This window comes from Lonchura striata, chromosome 13 (assembly GCF_046129695.1).
Source record: "Lonchura striata isolate bLonStr1 chromosome 13, bLonStr1.mat, whole genome shotgun sequence".
Classification (NCBI taxonomy): Eukaryota; Metazoa; Chordata; class Aves; order Passeriformes; family Estrildidae; genus Lonchura; species Lonchura striata.
This window is the reverse complement of record NC_134615.1, coordinates 9,318,399-9,337,575: the sequence shown is the minus strand read 5'-3', so window position 1 is coordinate 9,337,575 and position 19,177 is coordinate 9,318,399. Positions and strand designations below refer to the sequence as shown.

At 45.8% G+C, this 19,177-nt stretch overlaps 3 protein-coding genes across 3 annotated transcripts; 1 reads left to right on the top strand and 2 right to left on the bottom strand.

Annotated features, from left to right (window-relative positions):
- Positions 1-161: 161 nt before the first annotated feature.
- On the bottom strand, positions 162-17,499 carry LOC144247096 (protein C19orf12 homolog). The gene is made up of 5 exons (XM_077786439.1): positions 17,454-17,499; positions 16,292-16,390; positions 14,193-14,207; positions 2,754-2,936; positions 162-424 (listed from the first exon to the last, which is right to left on the bottom strand). Exons 1-5 carry the CDS (start codon positions 17,497-17,499, stop codon positions 162-164), a joined length of 606 nt encoding a protein of 201 aa, XP_077642565.1.
- On the top strand, positions 8,908-9,513 carry LOC144247084 (pleckstrin homology domain-containing family F member 1-like). Its single transcript, XM_077786421.1, has one exon. The coding sequence runs from the start codon at positions 8,935-8,937 to the stop codon at positions 9,511-9,513; it is 579 nt and encodes a 192-aa protein (XP_077642547.1). The 5' UTR covers positions 8,908-8,934.
- Positions 10,390-13,139, bottom strand: LOC110484713 (protein C19orf12 homolog). The gene is made up of 2 exons (XM_031505858.2): positions 12,980-13,139; positions 10,390-10,652 (listed from the first exon to the last, which is right to left on the bottom strand). The coding sequence occupies exons 1-2, from the start codon at positions 13,137-13,139 to the stop codon at positions 10,390-10,392; spliced, it is 423 nt and encodes a 140-aa protein (XP_031361718.2).
- Positions 17,500-19,177: the final 1,678 nt, after the last annotated feature.

Sequence of the window (19,177 nt, the reverse complement as noted above, 5' to 3'; positions counted from 1 at the left end):
TAATGATAAAAAATTTAAAACCTCAAATATTCCAAATTACTTAGATCAGCATATATTTATAATTAGCACTTATATATATATATATAGCAATTCTTGCACTGAAGATTTGCAGCAAGTGGAGTAAAATGCATCCCAGCATAAAAATCCTGCTCTGTAGAGCATTAGTTGCCATACTTGACTTTTGCTTTTAGCACTTTGGTAAGGAAATCACCCAGCACTCCTAATACCTGGCCTCTGATAGTAGAATTTGACATTACAAGCTTGACCAGCTGAGCAGCATCAGTCCACTCTAAGTTCTTGACAACATCCAGGGTTTTAGCACAGAGTTTTTGCTTCTCAGCAGCAGGCAATTCCATTAAAATCTGAGGGACTGACTTGAAATCTTCAGATGTGAGCCATCCAATCCATCCACCAACTGCTCCTCCTAGGAAACACAGGGAATCATTAGTCTTTAACAACAAATGCTCAAGCCTGGAATTCCATCCACAGCCTTCACCCACAATGTTCTCACCTTGATTAGAAAGCAACAGAGAGTTGTCACCTGTGCCTGCTATATCTAGATTTAGCCACAATATTCAAAGCATCAGAAAGGATTTTAAAAACTCTTTACATCAACAGCAATCATAAAGAAACCCTTTATACAATCAACACTAATGGCTTCAAGCTAGAAACCAGAAAGAAAACACTGCCTGGGACACTCTCTTAGGGAAAACTCTTCAGCTAAATTAAACCTTGCCCAAGGAAAACACCAGAGCAACAACTGCCTGAGCAGTACCATAATCTCTTGCCAGATACCCCCAGACTGGTGAAAGCTTTCTGCTTCTTTGAGAGTCACTCATTGCACTGTCCAACACACCTGAAGCCCACCCCTGCAGGCGCTCACAGACCAATCCCATCAGACACATTCAGGCTTTCATCTACCGCGTGCACACCCCGGCCTCCCCAGTGGACAAGACACACTCGGGTAAGTGGAAGGTCCCAGGCTGCCAGGACAAGAGCAGAGGGATGGATCATCTACAGCTGATGTGCCTGTGGCTGCTGAGAAAGCAGCCCAGCAGCCTCCAGGGCTCCCCTCCAGCAGCAGTGTGAGTGCAGCACAGCAACCCACAGGGCTGCCAGCACTGCCCGGAGCACACAGGGCCTGGGACGGACACAAGGAACCAAGAGGAGAGAGAGACAGAACCCTCACAATGGAGAGGTGGCAGAACTGACCCTGCCACCCAACTGCCACCCCAGCCACTGCTCCTAAAAAGTCATCTGTGCACTCACAGGGATGCAGTTTTTCATTAGACAAAACTCTTAACTTGCAGCTTTTACTCAGCAATTTTTCCCACGATACCACAGAAATACTTGAAAGTCTACGATGGCTGAATTCATCTTCAAGGGACTTTTATGTGAACATCAATAACTGATTTAGGGGCACTTAATGCAAAAGCCACTGGAAGTACTGATGTCTAAGCTCCCTGCCCATTGACACAAGACTCGCTACACGATCACACTTTCTCCCCCAAGCAACAAACCAACAGCCCACTCTGCTCAGAGCAGCCAGTCCTTGGGAAGCATGATGACTGCAAGCTGCTCCAGCAATGCTGCACGTGGCAGGTAACTCATCCTCATCCCTGGTGCAAAGCAGCAAGAGGGACAACCCCTGCCACCAGTCCCACACCTATCCAGGCTGTTTGAGCAAGTGAAGGGGCCCTTGATTGTAAATGTCTCTCTAACTGCCCTAAACTTACTTGGCTTATTTACCTCTCCAATTTTAAAAGTTAAATGAGAGGGCTATGATTTAGCTGCACTGTAATTGAGTCATGGCTTTTAGTCTAGACAGGACTTGTTACTCTTATTACAGATGCTTATGATTGTATCCTTTCCCTGTGAAGTAATAGGTATACTTGTTCCAGTGCCTTCCTTACACAGTGGCTGAAGAACATCAAGCTTGAATGGGAGACACTATGAAAGCTTAAACAAACACTTAAAAGGGAAAACACATCCATTAATAACTTCAGTATTTCTCTTCATCTCTCACTCAAGAATGAGGCCACTTACATTATTACCTTCACTTCAGATTTTCAGCTTACAAATTTCTTAGAAAAGCTTAATTTCCTTTCTTTGTTCCTGATAACCTCAGTCATCTATTTGTCAACATTCTGGCTATTCATTAAGTTCTCTACCTGTAACAGGAGTAAATACACAGCTCCACTTTGCATTTTCTGTTATCCCTCCTCACAAATTATTTGCTTGTTTTTGTAACTCAACCTGACAGAGGCACACTGCAATTTGCTCCCAAATCAGGAAGCCTGTGAAATTCCTGCAACTGCTCACAGGACATCCAACTGCTCAACACCCATGGGCCAGGGCCCACATGCCTTCAGCAGCAAGGCAGCTTTCAAACTAGACAATTCTTAATTCCAGAGTTACAGAGGAGAAACAATCCTTTACTACTAGAATTAGGCTTTTCTGTAACTTTCTGCAACAAGAAGAAAAGCAAAGTGACATGGAATAATGAATCCCAGCAGAAAAAAAAAAAAATCCATGTTCATCATGACATGGATATCAGGGACTTTTAAAATACATAAATAAGCATCAATTTTAGTGAGAAATTATCCTGCCCCATTGCTAAGGCTTATCCACCCTCAGCCCCCATCATAGCAGAAAATCTCAACACTGAATGCTCCTTCTCTTCAACCCACACCTCTGCATTTCTTCACTCAGGGATTTATCCACCCTCTTGTTCCGAAACAAAGCATGCTTACCTACAAAAATTCCAGGCGGGCCTCCCAGCAGCCCCCCCAAAAAGGCACCTCCGCCTGCCAGCATTCCTCCTCGTCGAGAATGATAGAAAGCAGCTTTCATGCCTGTCACTGTGGCAACATGGGTGAGGAGTGTCATCAAATCGTTGACATTGACACTGATCAGCCTCTCAGCATCTCCAAATCCTGCAAAAGATATTCTAAGTTATCTTCTGACCACTGCAACCAAGACTAAAACTCTACCTATGAAATTAATTTGATGGCAACAAAACCCTAGTGTAACAAGATTCTCAGAAGACCACGCAGTGCAGAAAGTGAAGGTCAGTGAAACTGCCAACTTGCAATGAGACTTCTGGCCTCAGGTTGAATAGAAAAAAAAAAAAGGTTTGATGAAAAAAAATCAGCAATTCTACAGAAAAAAAATGTTTTAGTACATTGCTGTTGGCCTGAGCAATTCCCATGTGTGTCCAACAACACACACACCTCTAGGAAATAGAGCTTCCCTCTACCACACCTAGCTGATTATATTGGACAAATGTGTCAGGGATCTTCTCATTCTCCTAATTTTTACCACAAATCTGTCAATTATTTTCACATATCAGTTCTTCTCCCTGTTTTGTTACATGTTTAAACACTTCCATGCCGATTTCTGAAGGCAGGAGGCTAGATGTAGCAACCAAGAAATGCCTGAGGAAGCGTTGGAGGAGAGACCTGGCACAGGACATTCAGTGCTCAGGTGCTCTGGAGCCAGGCCAGCAGAGATGTAGGGGTGGATGGATAAGGCAGCCAGGACTCGGAGCACAGATGCCAGAAGAGTCTCACAAAGGAGCAAGCAGAGACACAGGACCCCAGCTCGTAAAACGCTGTCACATCTCCTCAGCAAGGGACAGAGCCCTGTCCCTGAGAACAAGCACTCTGAGACCAAAACTTCTCCACCTCATTCACTTGCTGCTGCTGCTCACCACATAAATACTTCCCACTATGCACACCAGCTGAGAAATTGTTTCTAATCATCCCTGAGGCTTCCAGGGATAATTAGAAACAAACAAAAAGTATTCAATAGGATTAAAAATAAAATCACAGACACACAAGTTGCAGACTACTCGCTGCACATGCTATGTTAGCACTGGAGAACAGATGAGCATTTGGGGTTTTTCAGCCCCTAGAAAACCTCATCCCCCAGAGTGTGTGAGCAATTCGATCTCAGCCCAAGCCAAGCAGTTTCACAGTCTCACCTGAACATATCTCCTCTGTGCAAAGTGAAAGTGGAGTGGTATCACACCATTTGTCATATTAAAAATTAACAACTGCAACAGAGAAAGCTTTTTTTGCACTGAGATGGCTGACTGCAAATCACCCATGTCACTGCAGGATCCAAACAATGCTGACACTGAAGAAAGGTCTGGCTTTTGGGAAGGGACCACATAAACACTATAGCTGCAAAGAGGCACAGCAGGAAATTTCATCTAATAGTTGATTTCTCTCACTCCTCCATTCATTTTTGTACCAGTCTAAAACAAGCATCCAAGTTCACCATTTCACCACTTTGCTTTTGGGTTCTTGGCAGGCTGATGACACAGCAGGGCTCAGTGGCAGAGCCACACACTCTGCTCCAGAGTCACTTATTATCTCATCCCATTGGGCTCAAGCTCCAAGTCAGGAACAAATGGCTGCTCTGTCTGTCCTACAGCAGTGGGGAAACACCCCAAAATATACTACTGGCACAGCTCCCACTGCCAGCCCCAGGAATGATGGGGAAAGTGACAATTAAGTGTTTGTTTTTACCCTTCTAACAAAAGGTGAGCAGCTTTCCACTGAGAGTGTCAGTCACACCAGCCCCAGGCAGGCTGAAGTGCTGCAGGATTCACTCCCTCCTCTCAGACACTGATTTGGGATTGTGCCTCACCTCTGTGCCACGTCTCAGACTAACCCAAAGTGCTGAAAACAATTGGCATCTCCTCTCTGGGCTGAATTCAGTCAAGGTCTCACATGAAGCCCTCCAGGATGAAGGCTCTGCAGCACAGGTGGGACAACACAAGTTGGGAGAGCTGACAACACAGGGCCCTCACTGATAGGAAGATAATCAGCTTTGCCCCCTCAAACTGAGGGAGTGCTACAATTACCCAAAGCAATAGAATTGTACCAGATATGCAATGATGTTTTATGAGCAGACATGCCTGCAGCTGAAGCAGTAGGTTCCAGCACTGGGATGAAGCTGGCTGCCCAAAGTCACCTGCATTACCATCCTCCACATGGCCAACACTGCGAGGTGTCCCCATGGTGACATGGCAAAGGTGACACAGGCTCTTGGTTTGCCTTCAGGCTCTTGGCCCACCTGCACAGTTCTTCAGGCTCTGATTCTCCTTCCACCTCCTGCCCTCTCTTCTCCTGCTCTGTTTTCCACTCGTTCAAAGTCTCATAGAGCAATGCCCAGGTGGTAGCCAAATCTGCAGCCACCTGGTCCCCTTTTGGTGCCACATCTCATTATCTTCCCCCAAACTCTTTCCATGCTCTAACACTAAAAGCAGTACTTGCATAACTCTCAAAATCTGGTGACCTTGCCCATAGTGAAAAACAACAAAGGGCATAACCAGAAGTCCCCATACTGTTACTCTTCAACAAAACTTTCCGTGTAGATAAGCCAAGCTGTTCCCCATAATGTCCGAGTGGCTCACCTGTACTCCGGGTGTGCATAGTGGTCAGGCCTGTACCAGTCAGTGTCTCTCTGCTGCTCTCAGCATTACACAAGGCTCAGTCTCCACCCAATTCCCAAGCATCAGGAGCGTCATCAAATGTGGCAGTCAAGTCTGCTATGACACACAGAAGAACACTACACAGCTTTAGAAGGCTTCAAGCATCTGCCTCTACCTCAGCACAGGCTTTTATACCCTTCACCTTACACCCCTTACACCTGTGTGCCCCCTGTTCCCTTTGGTGATTGGCCACTCCACCTGGGCACTCCGTGTCTCATTGCCTCCAATGCTGCTCACCTGTTCTGTGCAGCTGGAGCTCATTAGGGATGAGGATTGGCCACAGCCCCACTCCCAATTACCATAAACTCTGTAACTACAACACAGTGCAAAGGTGAGCAACTACCCGTGGTTTCTCTGGATAAATAAAACACTCCTTAGTAACCACATTCAAAGTGCAGTTGATTAAAGTTTAAAAAACAGCCAGGCCATAAGGAAAGTGGTAATCACACTGCTGCCTGGTGGTGTACAAATCTGTGGCAAGCAAATCTGGAACTCATTAATCAGCCTCAAGATAAAGCAGAAACTTACTGGGAATCAAGAAACTGAAAGTAGTTTTTACATACTAAATTACTGACCATTTCATTCCCCACATAACTCCCCCAAAGGAAATTTCCACTCACAGAATTAACATCTATTTGGGCTTCTTTGGCTTGACTGAACAAGGTTCTTGCCATAGCAGAGTGGGTCCTGCTTATTTCTGGATGGGAGCATCACACTCAAAACTCGCAAAGACTTCGCAAAGAGCACTCATTTTCTCTAAACTCTTACAGGTATCTCTATGATCTCCTGTCATATTCACTCTAATTTAAGTCCTGCAGAGAACACTAGTGAACAGAGCAAAGCCCTTCTATCCCTGCACTCTCTATTCCACTTGGAGAAAAATCAGCCTCTTCCCAAATGCCCACACAGGAGACATTCTCACCAGCACCCAGCCTGCCCCACCACTGAGCTGTCCTCACTGCCCCTTACAGCTTCTCCCTGAGGAAAGAGGGAACACCTCTGCCACGTGCAGGGACATGGCACAAAATCCCACCCACACAGCACATTCCAAACCCACCTGGGAAGATACAGAGATATGTCCTACCTGCAGCTGTCTTTATCATGGTGGCCATCATATGGTGACAAACAGGAATGTGAGGTGACAATTTCTTCTGTCTCAACTGTACAGCAATAGCTCTCTATGAACTGCAACCTTTCAGAAGAAATATGAGAACAGCACTGGAGAAAATCCAAACACAAGGTGCTCCCGCACTGAGACAGACTAAAGAACACAACTTCACAAACAACAGTGTGCAAGAAGACATCACCTCATTGATTGAACAGGCCAGAAGTCCATCCATTATTTCAATAACAGCTGGTGGACAGACAGGGACTCAAGCTATTGAGTCCATCTGCAAAGGAGGGCCATCTCATCACTGGTCCATACAAATCCTGTAAGCACGAGCAGCATCTGGCTCCTAAACCAGCACTTCCTGAAAATCCTACCTTTTGAGCCTGGCCTGCTGCTGTAGAGATATTGAGCACAGCACACGGTGATGATATCTTCAAATTCTGAACTAAGCCTGAAAGTAAAAGATCTTTACCCTGACTCATTGCAAAAACATAAAAAACAACTCATTAAACATGAATCGGCATCCCAGTGTCTCCAAATCCTGCAAAACAAGTTTTAAATTATCTTTTGACCACTGCAACCAAGACTAAACCTAGCTATAATTGAAATACAAGGGGAGAAAAAAACTTTTGTTAACAGACAAACATGGGGAAAAGTAAATGCTTTCGCTTTTGATTCTGGAATAATCACGGCTTACAGGAAATGCTGAAGGTTACTGGAACTGACAACGAGATCTCAGGTTAAACCAGAAAAAACATGGGTCTATAACAGATTCAGAGTTTCTACAGAAACAAATTCTTCAGTAGATTGCTGTTGAAATGAGCAATTCCCATGTGTGTTCAGCATCACACACAGCTCTGGGAAAAAGACAGAGCTTCACTCTACCACAACTAGCAGATTGTAATGGACAAATATGTCAGGGATCTTCTCATTCTCCGAATTTTTACCACAAATCAGTCAATTATTTTCACATATCAGTTCTCCTCCCTGTTTTGTTACATGTTTAAATACTTCCAAGTTGATTTCTGAAGGCAGCAGGCTGTCTGTAGCAGCTAAGAAATGCCTGAGGAAGCGATGGAGGAAAGACCTGTACTGAGACCTTCAGAGCTCTGCTGGAATCAGGTGCGCAGAGATCCCTAGAAATAGAGCCATGTCAGGTACCATGAGTTCTTGAGAGGCTGGGCCATGCTTCTAAACTACATAAAATGAAAGAGGCAGGCTAAGAGCTCCATAACCCAGAAGCATGAGGAAAGGAAACCGGTGGGACTGCTTTGGTTTAGCCCATTTCGTGGTGCTGGTGCCAAATGTTCCTGACAGTATATTATTGCATTCACAGTCCTTGCACACCAAGGATCCCAAGCTGTAATTTGAGTTTTTCCTTTATTATTTGTGTGCTCATCTTGCTCTTTCACACAGGAAATCCTCAGCCAGGGATTTGTGGAGAGACCACATCCCAGGATAGGTGAGGGTCCAGGAAAGCCTGGTCAGGGAGTTTGGTACACAGCTGTGCACAACAGTGTGCCCTGCCTGCTTGTTCTTCAGCCTAATTTGTGTATTTATGAGGGAGGAGGTAAGAACATGTGGTGGTTATTGCAGCAGCACATCTCCTCTCCATGCACAGATCCACTGGACTGGAGGATCCATGCTGGGAATGGAGGCTCTCCCCTCTCTGATGACAAGTAACAGACCCTTGGCCCAGCTGCTGCATGGCTGTGCCATGGCAGGTGGGTTGGGAGTGGTTTCAGCCCCTGCTGCTGGAGGCAGCCCCTGCATTCCCCCTCTGGCTGCAGCCTAGCCAGAGCACTCAGTAAATGTCAAGTGCACACCCACAAGTGTGGCTGTGCCCAACACTGCCCAGCTCCACCCTGTGCCCTCCAGGCTCTGGGGCCCTGAGGATTCACATCCTTCCCTCCAGTTCCAGGGCACCCCGAGGGAGGCAGCTCTTCAGGAGCACCAGCACTCCGTGCCTCTCTGTGAAAGCTTTTTCTGCAGCCTGGGTCACTCCATTTAGGTCTGCCATGGCCAGAGCTTGTCTTGGCCTCGTGCCTTTTCACCCTAGAGAAGGAAGCTCTGGGAGAAGAGGTGTGGCAGAGATGAGTGTGCTGCATTCCAGTTCCCCTCCAGCAGAGCTCACTGTTTGCAGAGTGATGTGCCATGCACTTGGAACACTGTCAGCCCAGGGAGAACAGAGGAAAGGCTTCACTTGTGTGAGTTTATTCACATCATGACGGCTTTTTTCATGTTTTGGGCTACTCACCTTCTCCCTGGTGCAGTTTCACCACTTGCCTCTTTGTTTTCCTCTCTCCAGAGTGAGCTGGAGATGGTGGACCACCTTGCAAACACGGAGATCAACAGCCAGCGCATTGCTGCTGTGGAAAACTGCTTTGGGGCTTCTGGGCAGCCCTTAGCCTTGCCGGGCAGGGTCCTCCTGGGAGAAGGGATTTTAACCAAAGAATGCCGCAAGAAACCAAAGCCTCGCATATTTTTCCTTTTCAACGACATCCTGGTCTACGGCAGCATCATCATCAACAAAAGGAAGTACAACTCCCAGCACATCATCCCCCTTGAAGATGTCACTCTGGAGACGCTGCCAGACACCTTGCAGATGAAGAACCGCTGGATGATCAAAACCTCCAAGAAGTCCTTTGTGGTTTCCGCAGCCTCCCTGACGGAGAGGAAGGAGTGGATCAGCCACCTGGAGGAGTGCATCAAGCACCTGCTGACCAAGACGGGCCGGCAGCCCTGCAGGGAGCCCGCGGCCCCCTGGATCCCAGACAAGGCCACGGACATCTGCATGCGCTGCACGCAGACCAAGTTCTCCACGCTCACCCGCCGGCACCACTGCCGCTGCGCTCAACGGCTCCACTTGAGCCTTCACACAAAAAGAAGGCACACCTGAACATTTTTCTGCCTACAAACCTGTCTTATGAGTGCCCTGAAATCCAATGTCACCAACTGGCTGGGACATTGAGCACCACAGCATTTGGTGCTGACAGTAATAATGCAGCAGGCACATCACCCACCCACCAGCACTGCTGCTGCCCACTGCTGCCTGCCCGAGTTCCTGAAGTGTTCCTGCCATTTAAAGCAACACACAGATCACTGTGAGGCTTCTTGTGAACATTTTAATGGAAAGAGAGGACCTGCTGTACAGACTCAATCCAGAAATCAACTCTTGAAATCTTGTTGAAGTATTTGCTTCACTTCTTATATGAAAAGATAACTCAGGAATTACAATAAAAAAGAGACAAGCAAAGAACTGATTGAGTCTTTTGAGTTCACAGTAATGTACTTCCTTAAAAAACTTCCATTTGCAAGAGAAAAACAAACAGGTAAAAGTCTTCAAAAAACCCCAGCTACTTCGGCACCTTACATGTCATTCACAAGGGGAAAAAAAAAAAAAAAGGCACCACTTAAAATCACTTAAAAGAATCAGGTCTCCTAAATACAACAAAAGGACTTTGAAAATTTTCACAAGTGACACATTAGCTTAAGAGCAGCATGATTCCCTTCAGCAATTTAAATTAGTCCTAATGCAGAGCAATCCAAAATTTCATAGCCAGTCAGTATCAGTTTAATGCAGTATTCTAATAGTATCCTTACAATGCCATACAAATCAAAAATAACAATAATGATAAAAATTTTAAAACACCCAAGTATACATGGATAAGCATATATTTATAATTAGTACTGATAACTAGTAACTGTTGCACTGAAGATTCACAGAAAGTGGAGTACAATGTATTCCAGCATAAAAATCCTGCTCTGTAGAGGATTAGTTGCCATACCTTACTTTTGCTTTTAGCTCCTTGGTAAGGTAAGTGGTCAGCACACCTAAAACCTGCTCCATAAGAGCACGTTTTGATACTACAAGATCAATCAGGTGATGAGAATCAGTCCAATTTAAGTTCATGACAACAGCCATGGTTTTAGCACAGAGTTTTTGCTTCTCAGCAGCAGGCAGTTCCATTAAAATCTCAGGGACGGACTTGAAATCTTCAGAGGTGAGCCATCCAATCAATCCACCAACTGCTCCTCCTAGGAAACACAGGGAATCATTAGTCTTTAACAATAAATGCTCAAGCCTGGAATTCCATCCACAGTCTTCACCCACAATGTTCTCACCTTGATTAGAAAGCAACAGAGGGTTGTCACCTGTGCCTGCTATATCTAGATTTAGCCACAATATTCAAAGCATCAGAAAGGATTTTAAAAACTCTTTACATCAACAGCAATCATAAAGAAACCCTTTATACAATCAACACTAATGGCTTCAAGCTAGAAACCAGAAAGAAAACACGCCCTGGGACACTCTCTTAGGGAAAGCTCTTCTGCTAAATTAAACCTTGCCCAAGGAAAACACCAGAGCAACAACTGCCTGAGCAGTGCCATAATCTCTTGCCAGATACCCCCAGACTGGTGAAAGCTTTCTGCTTCTTTAAGAGTCACTCATTGCACTGTCCAACACACCTGAAGCCCACCCCTGCAGGCGCTCACAGACCAATCCCATCAGACACATTCAGGCTTTCATCTACCGCGTGCACACCCCGGCCTCCCCAGTGGACAAGACACACTCGGGTAAGTGGAAGGTCCCAGGCTGCCAGGACAAGAGCAGAGGGATGGATCATCTACAGCTGATGTGCCTGTGGCTGCTGAGAAAGCAGCCCAGCAGCCTCCAGGGCTCCCCTCCAGCAGCAGTGTGAGTGCAGCACAGCAACCCACAGGGCTGCCAGCACTGCCCGGAGCACACAGGGCCTGGGACGGACACAAGGAACCAAGAGGAGAGAGAGAGAGAACCCTCACAATGGAGAGGTGGCAGAACTGACCCTGCCACCACAACTGCCAGCCCAGCCACTGCTCCTAAAAAGTCATCTGTGCACTCACAGGGATGCAGTTTTTCATTAGACAAAACTCTTAACTTGCAGCTTTTACTCAGCAATTTTTCCCACGATACCACAGAAATACTTGAAAGTCTACGATGGCTGAATTCATCTTCAAGGGACTTTTATGTGAACATCAATAACTGATTTAGGGGCACTTAATGCAAAAGCCACTGGAAGTACTGATGTCTAAGCTCCCTGCCCATTGACACAAGACTCGCTACACGATCACACTTTCTCCCCCAAGCAACAAACCCACAGCCCACTCTGCTCAGAGCAGCCAGTCCTTGGGAAGCATGATGACTGCAAGCTGCTCCAGCAATGCTGCACGTGGCAGGTAACTCATCCTCATCCCTGGTGCAAAGCAGCAAGAGGGACAACCCCTGCCACCAGTCCCACACCTATCCAGGCTGTTTGAGCAAGTGAAGGGGCCCTTGATTGTAAATGTCTCTCTAACTGCCCTAAACTTACTTGGCTTATTTACCTCTCCAATTTTGAAAGTTAAATGAGAGGGCTATGATTTAGCTGCACTGTAATTGAGTCATGGCTTTTAGTCTAGACAGGACTTGTTACTCTTATTACAGATGCTTATGATTGTATCCTTTCCCTGTGAAGTAATAGGTATACTTGTTCCAGTGCCTTCCTTACACAGTGGCTGAAGAACATCAAGCTTGAATGGGAGACACTATGAAAGCTTAAACAAACACTTAAAAGGGAAAACACATCCATTAATAACTTCAGTATTTCTCTTCATCTCTCACTCAAGAATGAGGCCACTTACATTATTACCTTCACTTCAGATTTTCAGCTTACAAATGTCTTAGAAAAGCTTAATTTCCTTTCTTTGTTCCTGATAACCTCAGTCATCTATTTGTCAACATTCTGGCTATTCATTAAGTTCTCTACCTGTAACAGGAGCAAATACACAGCTCCACTTTGCATTTTCTGTTATCCCTCCTCACAAATTATTTGCTTGTTTTTGTAACTCAACCTGACAGAGGCACACTGCAATTTGCTCCCAAATCAGGAAGCCTGTGAAATTCCTGCAACTGCTCACAGGACATCCAACTGCTCAACATCCATGGGCCAGGGCCCACATGCCTTCAGCAGCAAGGCAGCTTTCAAACTAGACAATTCTTAATTCCAGAGTTACAGAGGAGAAACAATCCTTTACTACTAGAATTAGGCTTTTCTGTAACTTTCTGCAACAAGAAGAAAAGCAAAGTGACATGGAATAATGAATCCCAGCAGAAAAAAAAATCCATGTTCATCATGACATGGATATCAGGGACTTTTAAAATACATAAATAAGCATCAATTTTAGTGAGAAATTATCCTGCCCCATTGCTAAGGCTTATCCACCCTCAGCCCCCATCATAGCAGAAAATCTCAACACTGAATGCTCCTTCTCTTCAACCCACACCTCTGCATTTCTTCACTCCGGGATTTATCCACCCTCTTGTTCCTAAAGAAAAGCACACTTACCTGCAAGAATTCCAGGTGGGCCTCCCAGCATCCCCCCCAAAACAGCACCTCCGCCTGCCAGCATTGCTCCTCGGCGAGAATGAGTGACAGCAGCTTCCATGCACTTGGCTGCGGCAATGTAGCGGAGCAGCGCCATCACATCCTCAACACGGCTCTGCATCCCGGCGTCTCTCTGCCAAAGATGTTCTCAGATGTTCTGCAACCAAGATGAAAACTAGCTACGAAATTACAAAACTAATTTGATGGCAACAAAACCCTAGTGTAACAAGCAACTGCTTTCACTTTTGATGCTGATTAGAAGTTATCTTTTGACTACTGCAATTGTGACTTCTGACCTCTGGTTCGACCAGAAAAAAAAAAAAAAAAAAAAAAAAAGAGTTACTACAGAAACAAATTCTTCAGTAGATTGCTGTTGGCCTGAGCAATTCCCATGTGTGTCCAAGAACACACACAGCTCTGGGAAAAGGACAGAGCTTCCCTCTACCACATCTAGTAGATTGTAATGGAAAAATGTGTAAGGGATCTTCTCATACTCCCAAATTTTACCAAAAATCTGTCAATTATTTTCACATATCAGTTCTTCTCCCTGTTTTGTTACATGTTTAAACACTTCCATGCCGATTTCTGAAGGCAGGAGGCTAGATGTAGCAACCAAGAAATGCCTGAGGAAGCGTTGGAGGAGAGACCTGGCACAGGACATTCAATGCTCAGGTGCTCTGGAGCCAGGCCAGCAGAGATGTAGGGGTGGATGGATAAGGCAGCCAGGACTCGGAGCACAGATGCCAGAAGAGTCTCACAAAGGAGCAAGCAGAGACACAGGACCCCAGCTCGTAAAACGCTGTCACATCTCCTCAGCAAGGGACAGAGCCCTGTCCCTGAGAACAAGCACTCTGAGACCAAAACTTCTCCACCTCATTCACTTGCTGCTGCTGCTGCTCACCACATAAATACTTCCCACTATGCACACCAGCTGAGGAATTGTTTCTAATCATCCCTGAGGCTTCCAGGGATAATTAGAAACAAACAAAAAGTATTCAATAGGATTAAAAATAAAATCACAGACACACAAGTTGCAGACTACTCGCTGTACATGTAATGTTAGCACTGGAGAACAGATGAGCATTTGGGGTTTTTCAGCCCCTAGAAAACCTCTTCCCCCAGAGTGTGTGAGCAATTCGATCTCAGCCCAAGCCAAGCAGTTTCACAGTCTCGCCTGAACAGATCTCCTCTGTGCAAAGTGAAAGTGGAGTGGTATCACACCATTTGTCATATTAAAAATTAACTACTGCAACAGAGAAAGCTTTTTTTGCACTGAGATGGCTGACTGCAAATCACCCATGTCACTGCAGGATCCAAACACTGCTGACAGTGAAGAAAGGTCTGGCTTTTGTGAAGGGACCACATAAACACTATAGCTGCAAAGAGGCACAGCAGGAAATTCATCAAATAGTTGATTTCTCTCACTACTCCATTCATTTTTGTACCAGTCTAAAGGAAACATCCAAGTTCACCATTTTACCACTGTTGCTTTTGGGTTCTTGGCAGGCTGATGACACAGCAGTGGCACAGTAGCAGAGTGTGCCTTCTTCATCTCTGGGAACAGAGATCTTCTCTTCCTGGAGGCACAGGGTCTCATCACTCTTCTCTCCTTCTCTGTTCAAACTTCTCATTGGATCACAGCTACTTTAACATCTGCTTACTTTGGCAGGCCTTTGCTCCATATCAAGTTGAATTCCTCATCTCCCCATGCTTTCATGTGTTACAGGGAAACAGAATCTTTTCTCCATAGCTTTACAAGAGGATTTCAGCCCCAAGATCAAGGCATCTCCTCATCCCTCTCATCTGGGACTTAACTTCTTCACTGACCTTGGTGTCTCCAGATTGCTCCTCTACATGCTTACTTCCTTTCACTCGAAGGAGGACTGAATTACTGAAAGATTTAACACCTCACCTAGGACAGATGGCCACCGAACCTACTGCTGGGCTTGTGGAGAGAGCTGTGGCTGGGGCTGTGTCAAGATCGGCTTCATGGCTGGTCTTTGGTTTTCTCTGCATTCAATTCCAGCTGCAGGGCCACTCTGCACGGACTGCAGGGCTGCCTCTGGTCTCAGCCACATGATCTCATGCAGCAGCTGTGCTGCAGGGAGGGAGGGGACCTGGTGGCAAGATGTTAAAAGCCACAGCCCGGCCCTGCTTCGGCCAGGGACCCACAGCCTCCCCATCCATGCCTGGCAGCTGCTGGGACCCAGCCAGGGCACAGCCCGGCGGGCTCCCTGCAGAGGGGCCCGGGTCGGCCTTGTTACCTGTTCCCAGGCGGGAAGGAAGAAAAGGTTCCAGGGTTTCATTAGTTTTTAACATGTCTGTTTCACACAGCTTTCCAGTGGCTGGAAGTTTTGCATCACTTCCTTAAATGCCTCCCATGAAAACTCAGGACAATCTCACATTTCAGATTGCAGATTACACTATCTGCAAAAGATTATATTATTTCTCCTCAAATTAACATCTCTAATCTCCATAGCATATCTGCAGAAGATTATATTATTTATTCCTAAATTAACTTCTCTTCTGTAATCTCCACAGCATACCAGGAAACCCTCATCGATCCATTGCTTTGATCTACACCTTTCTGTACTTCAGGCATCTGGAGTTTCCCTGGACTCCCATATTTCAATTAATGAAAGCAGGTGGGATGTTAGCTCCCAAGCCACCTCCTTCAAAATAAGCAAAGTGCTCAGCCTCACTCTATTTCTTTCCTACCAAATAAGCAAAGTGTGAAATGTCCACTCCTCATATCCAGCACCCTTCTTCATGGGGGTAGAGTGTCATAAGTCATCCAAACTCAGGACCTCAGGTCTGCCTACATTTCTTTCAGGTCCTCAGGCCTGTTTAGATATAACTCCTCTGGATTCTCAGGCTCTTGGTTTGCCTGGTTTGCCTTAAGGCTCTTGGCCCACCTGCTCAGTTCGTCAGGCTCTGATTCTCCTTCCACCTCCTGCTCTCTCTAGTCCTGCTGTCTTTTCCACCCTTGCAAAGTCTCATAGAGCAATGCCCAGGTGGTATCCAAATCTGCAGCCACCTTGTCCCCTTTGGTACCACATCTCATAGTCTTCCCCCAACCTCTTTCCATGCCCTAACATTAAAAGCAGTACTTGCAGCAGACTCAACATCTGGAGACCTTGCCCATAGTAAAACATGACAAACGGCATAACCAGAAGTCTCAATGCTGTTACTCTTCAACAAAGCTTTCTGTATAGTTAAGCCAAGCTGTTGCTCACTTGATAACATATTCCCCATAATGTCCCAGTGGCTCACCTGTACTCTGGGTATCCAAATCAATCAGGCCTGTACCAGACAACTCCTCTTGGCTGCTCTCAGTGTTACACAGGTCTCTGTCCCCAGCAACTCCTGGCTCTACAGACCAACAGGAAATTACGACGCCGGGGTCACAAAATGCCACAGTTAACTCAGCCGTGACAGACAAAACCACAACACACAGCTCTAGAAGGCTTCAAGCATCTACCCCTTCCCAGCCTCCTGCACAACCTTTTATACCCTTCACCTTACACCCCTTACACCTGTGTGCCCCCTGTTCCCTTTGGTGATTGGCCACTCCACCTGGGCACTCCGTGTCTCATTGCCTCCAATGCTGCTCACCTGTTCTGTGCAGCTGGAGATCATTAGGGATGAGGATTGGCCACAGCCCCACTCCCAATTACCACAAACTCTGTAACTACAACACAGTGCAAAGGTGAGCAACTACCCGTGGTTTCTCTGGATAAATAAAACACTCCTTAATAACAACATTCAAAGTGCAGTTGATTAAAGTTTAAAAAACAGCCAGGCCATAAGGAAAGTGGTAATCACACTGCTGCCTGGTGGTGTACAAATCTGTGGCAAGCAAATTTGGAACTCATTAATCAGCCTCAAGATAAAGCAGAAACTTACTGGGAATCAAGAAACTGAAAGTAGTTTTTACATACTAAATTACTGACCATTTCATTCCCCACATAACTCCCCCAAAGGAAATTTCCACTCACAAAATTAACATCTATTTGGGCTTCTTTGGCTTGACTGAACAAGGTTCTTGCCGTAGCAGAGTGGGTCCTGCTTATTTCTGGATGGGAGCATCACACTCAAACCTCGCAAAGACTTCGCAAAGAGCACTCATTTTCTCTAAACTCTTACAGGTATCTCTATGATCTCCTGTCATATTCACTCTAATTTAAGTCCTGCAGAGAACACTAGTGAACAGAGCAAAGCCCTTCTATCCCTGCACTCTCTATCCCACTTGGAGAAAAATCAGCCTCTTCCCAAATGCCCACACAGGAGACATTCTCACCAGCACCCAGCCTGCCCCACCACTGAGCTGTCCTCACTGCCCCTTACAGCTTGTCCCTGAGGAAAGAGGGAACACCTCTGCCACGTGCAGGCACATGGCACAAAATCCCACCCACACAGCACATTCCAAACCCACCTGGGAAGATACAGAGATATGTCCGACTTGCAGCTCTCTTTATCATGGTGGCCATCATATGGTGACAAACAGGAATGTGAGGTGACAATTTCTTCTGTCTCAACTGTACAGCAATAGCTCTCTATGAACTGCAACCTTTCAGAAGAAATATGAGAACAGCACTGGAGAAAATCCAAACACAAGGTGCTCCCGCACTGAGACAGACTAAAGAGCACAACTTCACAAACAACAGTGTGCAAGAAGACATCACCTCATTGATTGAACAGGCCAGAAGTCCATCCATTATTTCAATAACAGCTGGTGGACAGACAGGGACTCAAGCTATTGAGTCCATCTCCAAAGGAGGGCCATCTCATCACTGGTCCATACACATCCTGTAAGCACGAGCAGCATCTGGCTCCTAAACCAGCACTTCCTGAAAATCCTACCTTTTGAGCCTGGCCTGCTGCTGTAGAGATATTGAACACAGCACACGGTGATGGTATCTTCAAATTCTGAACTAAGCCTGAAAATTAAAGTTGTTTTCCCTGACTCATTGCAAAAACATAAAAAACAACTCATTAAACATGAATCGGCATCCCAGTGTCTCCAAATCCTGCAAAACAAGTTTTAAATTATCTTTTGGCCACTGCAACCAAGACTAAACCTAGCTATAATTGAAATACAAGGGGAGAAAAAAACTTTTGTTAACAGACAAACATGGGGAAAAGTAAATGCTTTCGCTTTTGATTCTGGAATAATCACGGCTTACAGGAAATGCTGAAGGTTACTGGAAATGACAACGAGATCTCAGGTTAAACCAGAAAAAACATGGGTCTATAACAGATTCAGAGTTTCTACAGAAACAAATTCTTCAGTAGATTGCTGTTGAAATGAGCAATTCCCATGTGTGTTCAGCATCACACACAGCTCTGGGAAAAAGACAGAGCTTCACTCTACCACAACTAGCAGATTGTAATGGACAAATATGTCAGGGATCTTCTCATTCTCCGAATTTTTACCACAAATCAGTCAATTATTTTCACATATCAGTTCTCCTCCCTGTTCTGTTACATATTTAAATACTTCCAAGTTGATTTCTGAAGGCAGCAGGCTGCCTGTAGCAGCTAAGAAATGCCTGAGGAAGCGATGGAGGAAAGACCTGGTACTGAGACCTTCAGAGCTCTGCTGGAATCAGGTGCGCAGAGATCCCTAGAAATAGAGTCATGTCAGGTACCATGAGTTCTTGAGAGGCTGGGCCATGCTTCTAAACTACATAAAATGAAAGAGGCAGGCTAAGAGCTCCATAACCCAGAAGCATGAGGAAAGGAAACCGGTGGGACTGCTTTGGTTTAGCCCATTTCATGGTGCTGGTGCCAAATGTTCCTGACAGTATATTATTGCATTCACAGTCCTTGCACACCAAGGATCCCAAGCTGTAATTTGAGTTTTTCCTTTATTATTTGTGTGCTCATCTTGCTCTTTCACACAGGAAATCCTCAGCCAGGGATTTGTGGAGAGACCACATCCCAGGATAGGTCCAGGAAAGCCTGGTCAGGGAGTTTGGTACACAGGTGTGCACAACAGTGTGCCCTGCCTGCTTGTTCTTCAGCCTAATTTGTGTATTTATGAGGGAGGAGGTAAGAACATGTGGTGGTTATTGCAGCAGCACATCTCCTCTCCATTCACAGATCCACTGGACTGGAGGATCCATGCTGGGAATGGAGGCTCTCCCCTCTCTGATG

Bases quoted from the DNA above. Each gene is read 5' to 3' on its own strand.
- LOC144247084 (XM_077786421.1), top strand. From the start codon at position 8,935: ATGGTGGACCACCTTGCAAACACGGAGATCAACAGCCAGCGCATTGCT.
- LOC110484713 (XM_031505858.2), bottom strand. From the start codon at position 13,139: ATGCAGAGCCGTGTTGAGGATGTGATGGCGCTGCTCCGCTACATTGCC. The intron at 10,653-12,979 runs GTAAGTGTGCTT...TGTGTTTCCTAG, and splicing joins CCCACCTGGAATTCTTGCAG to GAGGAGCAGTTGGTGGATTG.
- LOC144247096 (XM_077786439.1), bottom strand. From the start codon at position 17,499: ATGATAAAGAGAGCTGCAAGTCGGACATATCTCTGTATCTTCCCAG. The intron at 16,391-17,453 runs GTGGGTTTGGAA...GTTGGTCTGTAG, and splicing joins ATATCTCTGTATCTTCCCAG to AGCCAGGAGTTGCTGGGGAC. The intron at 425-2,753 runs GTAAGCATGCTT...TGTGTTTCCTAG, and splicing joins CCCGCCTGGAATTTTTGTAG to GAGGAGCAGTTGGTGGATGG.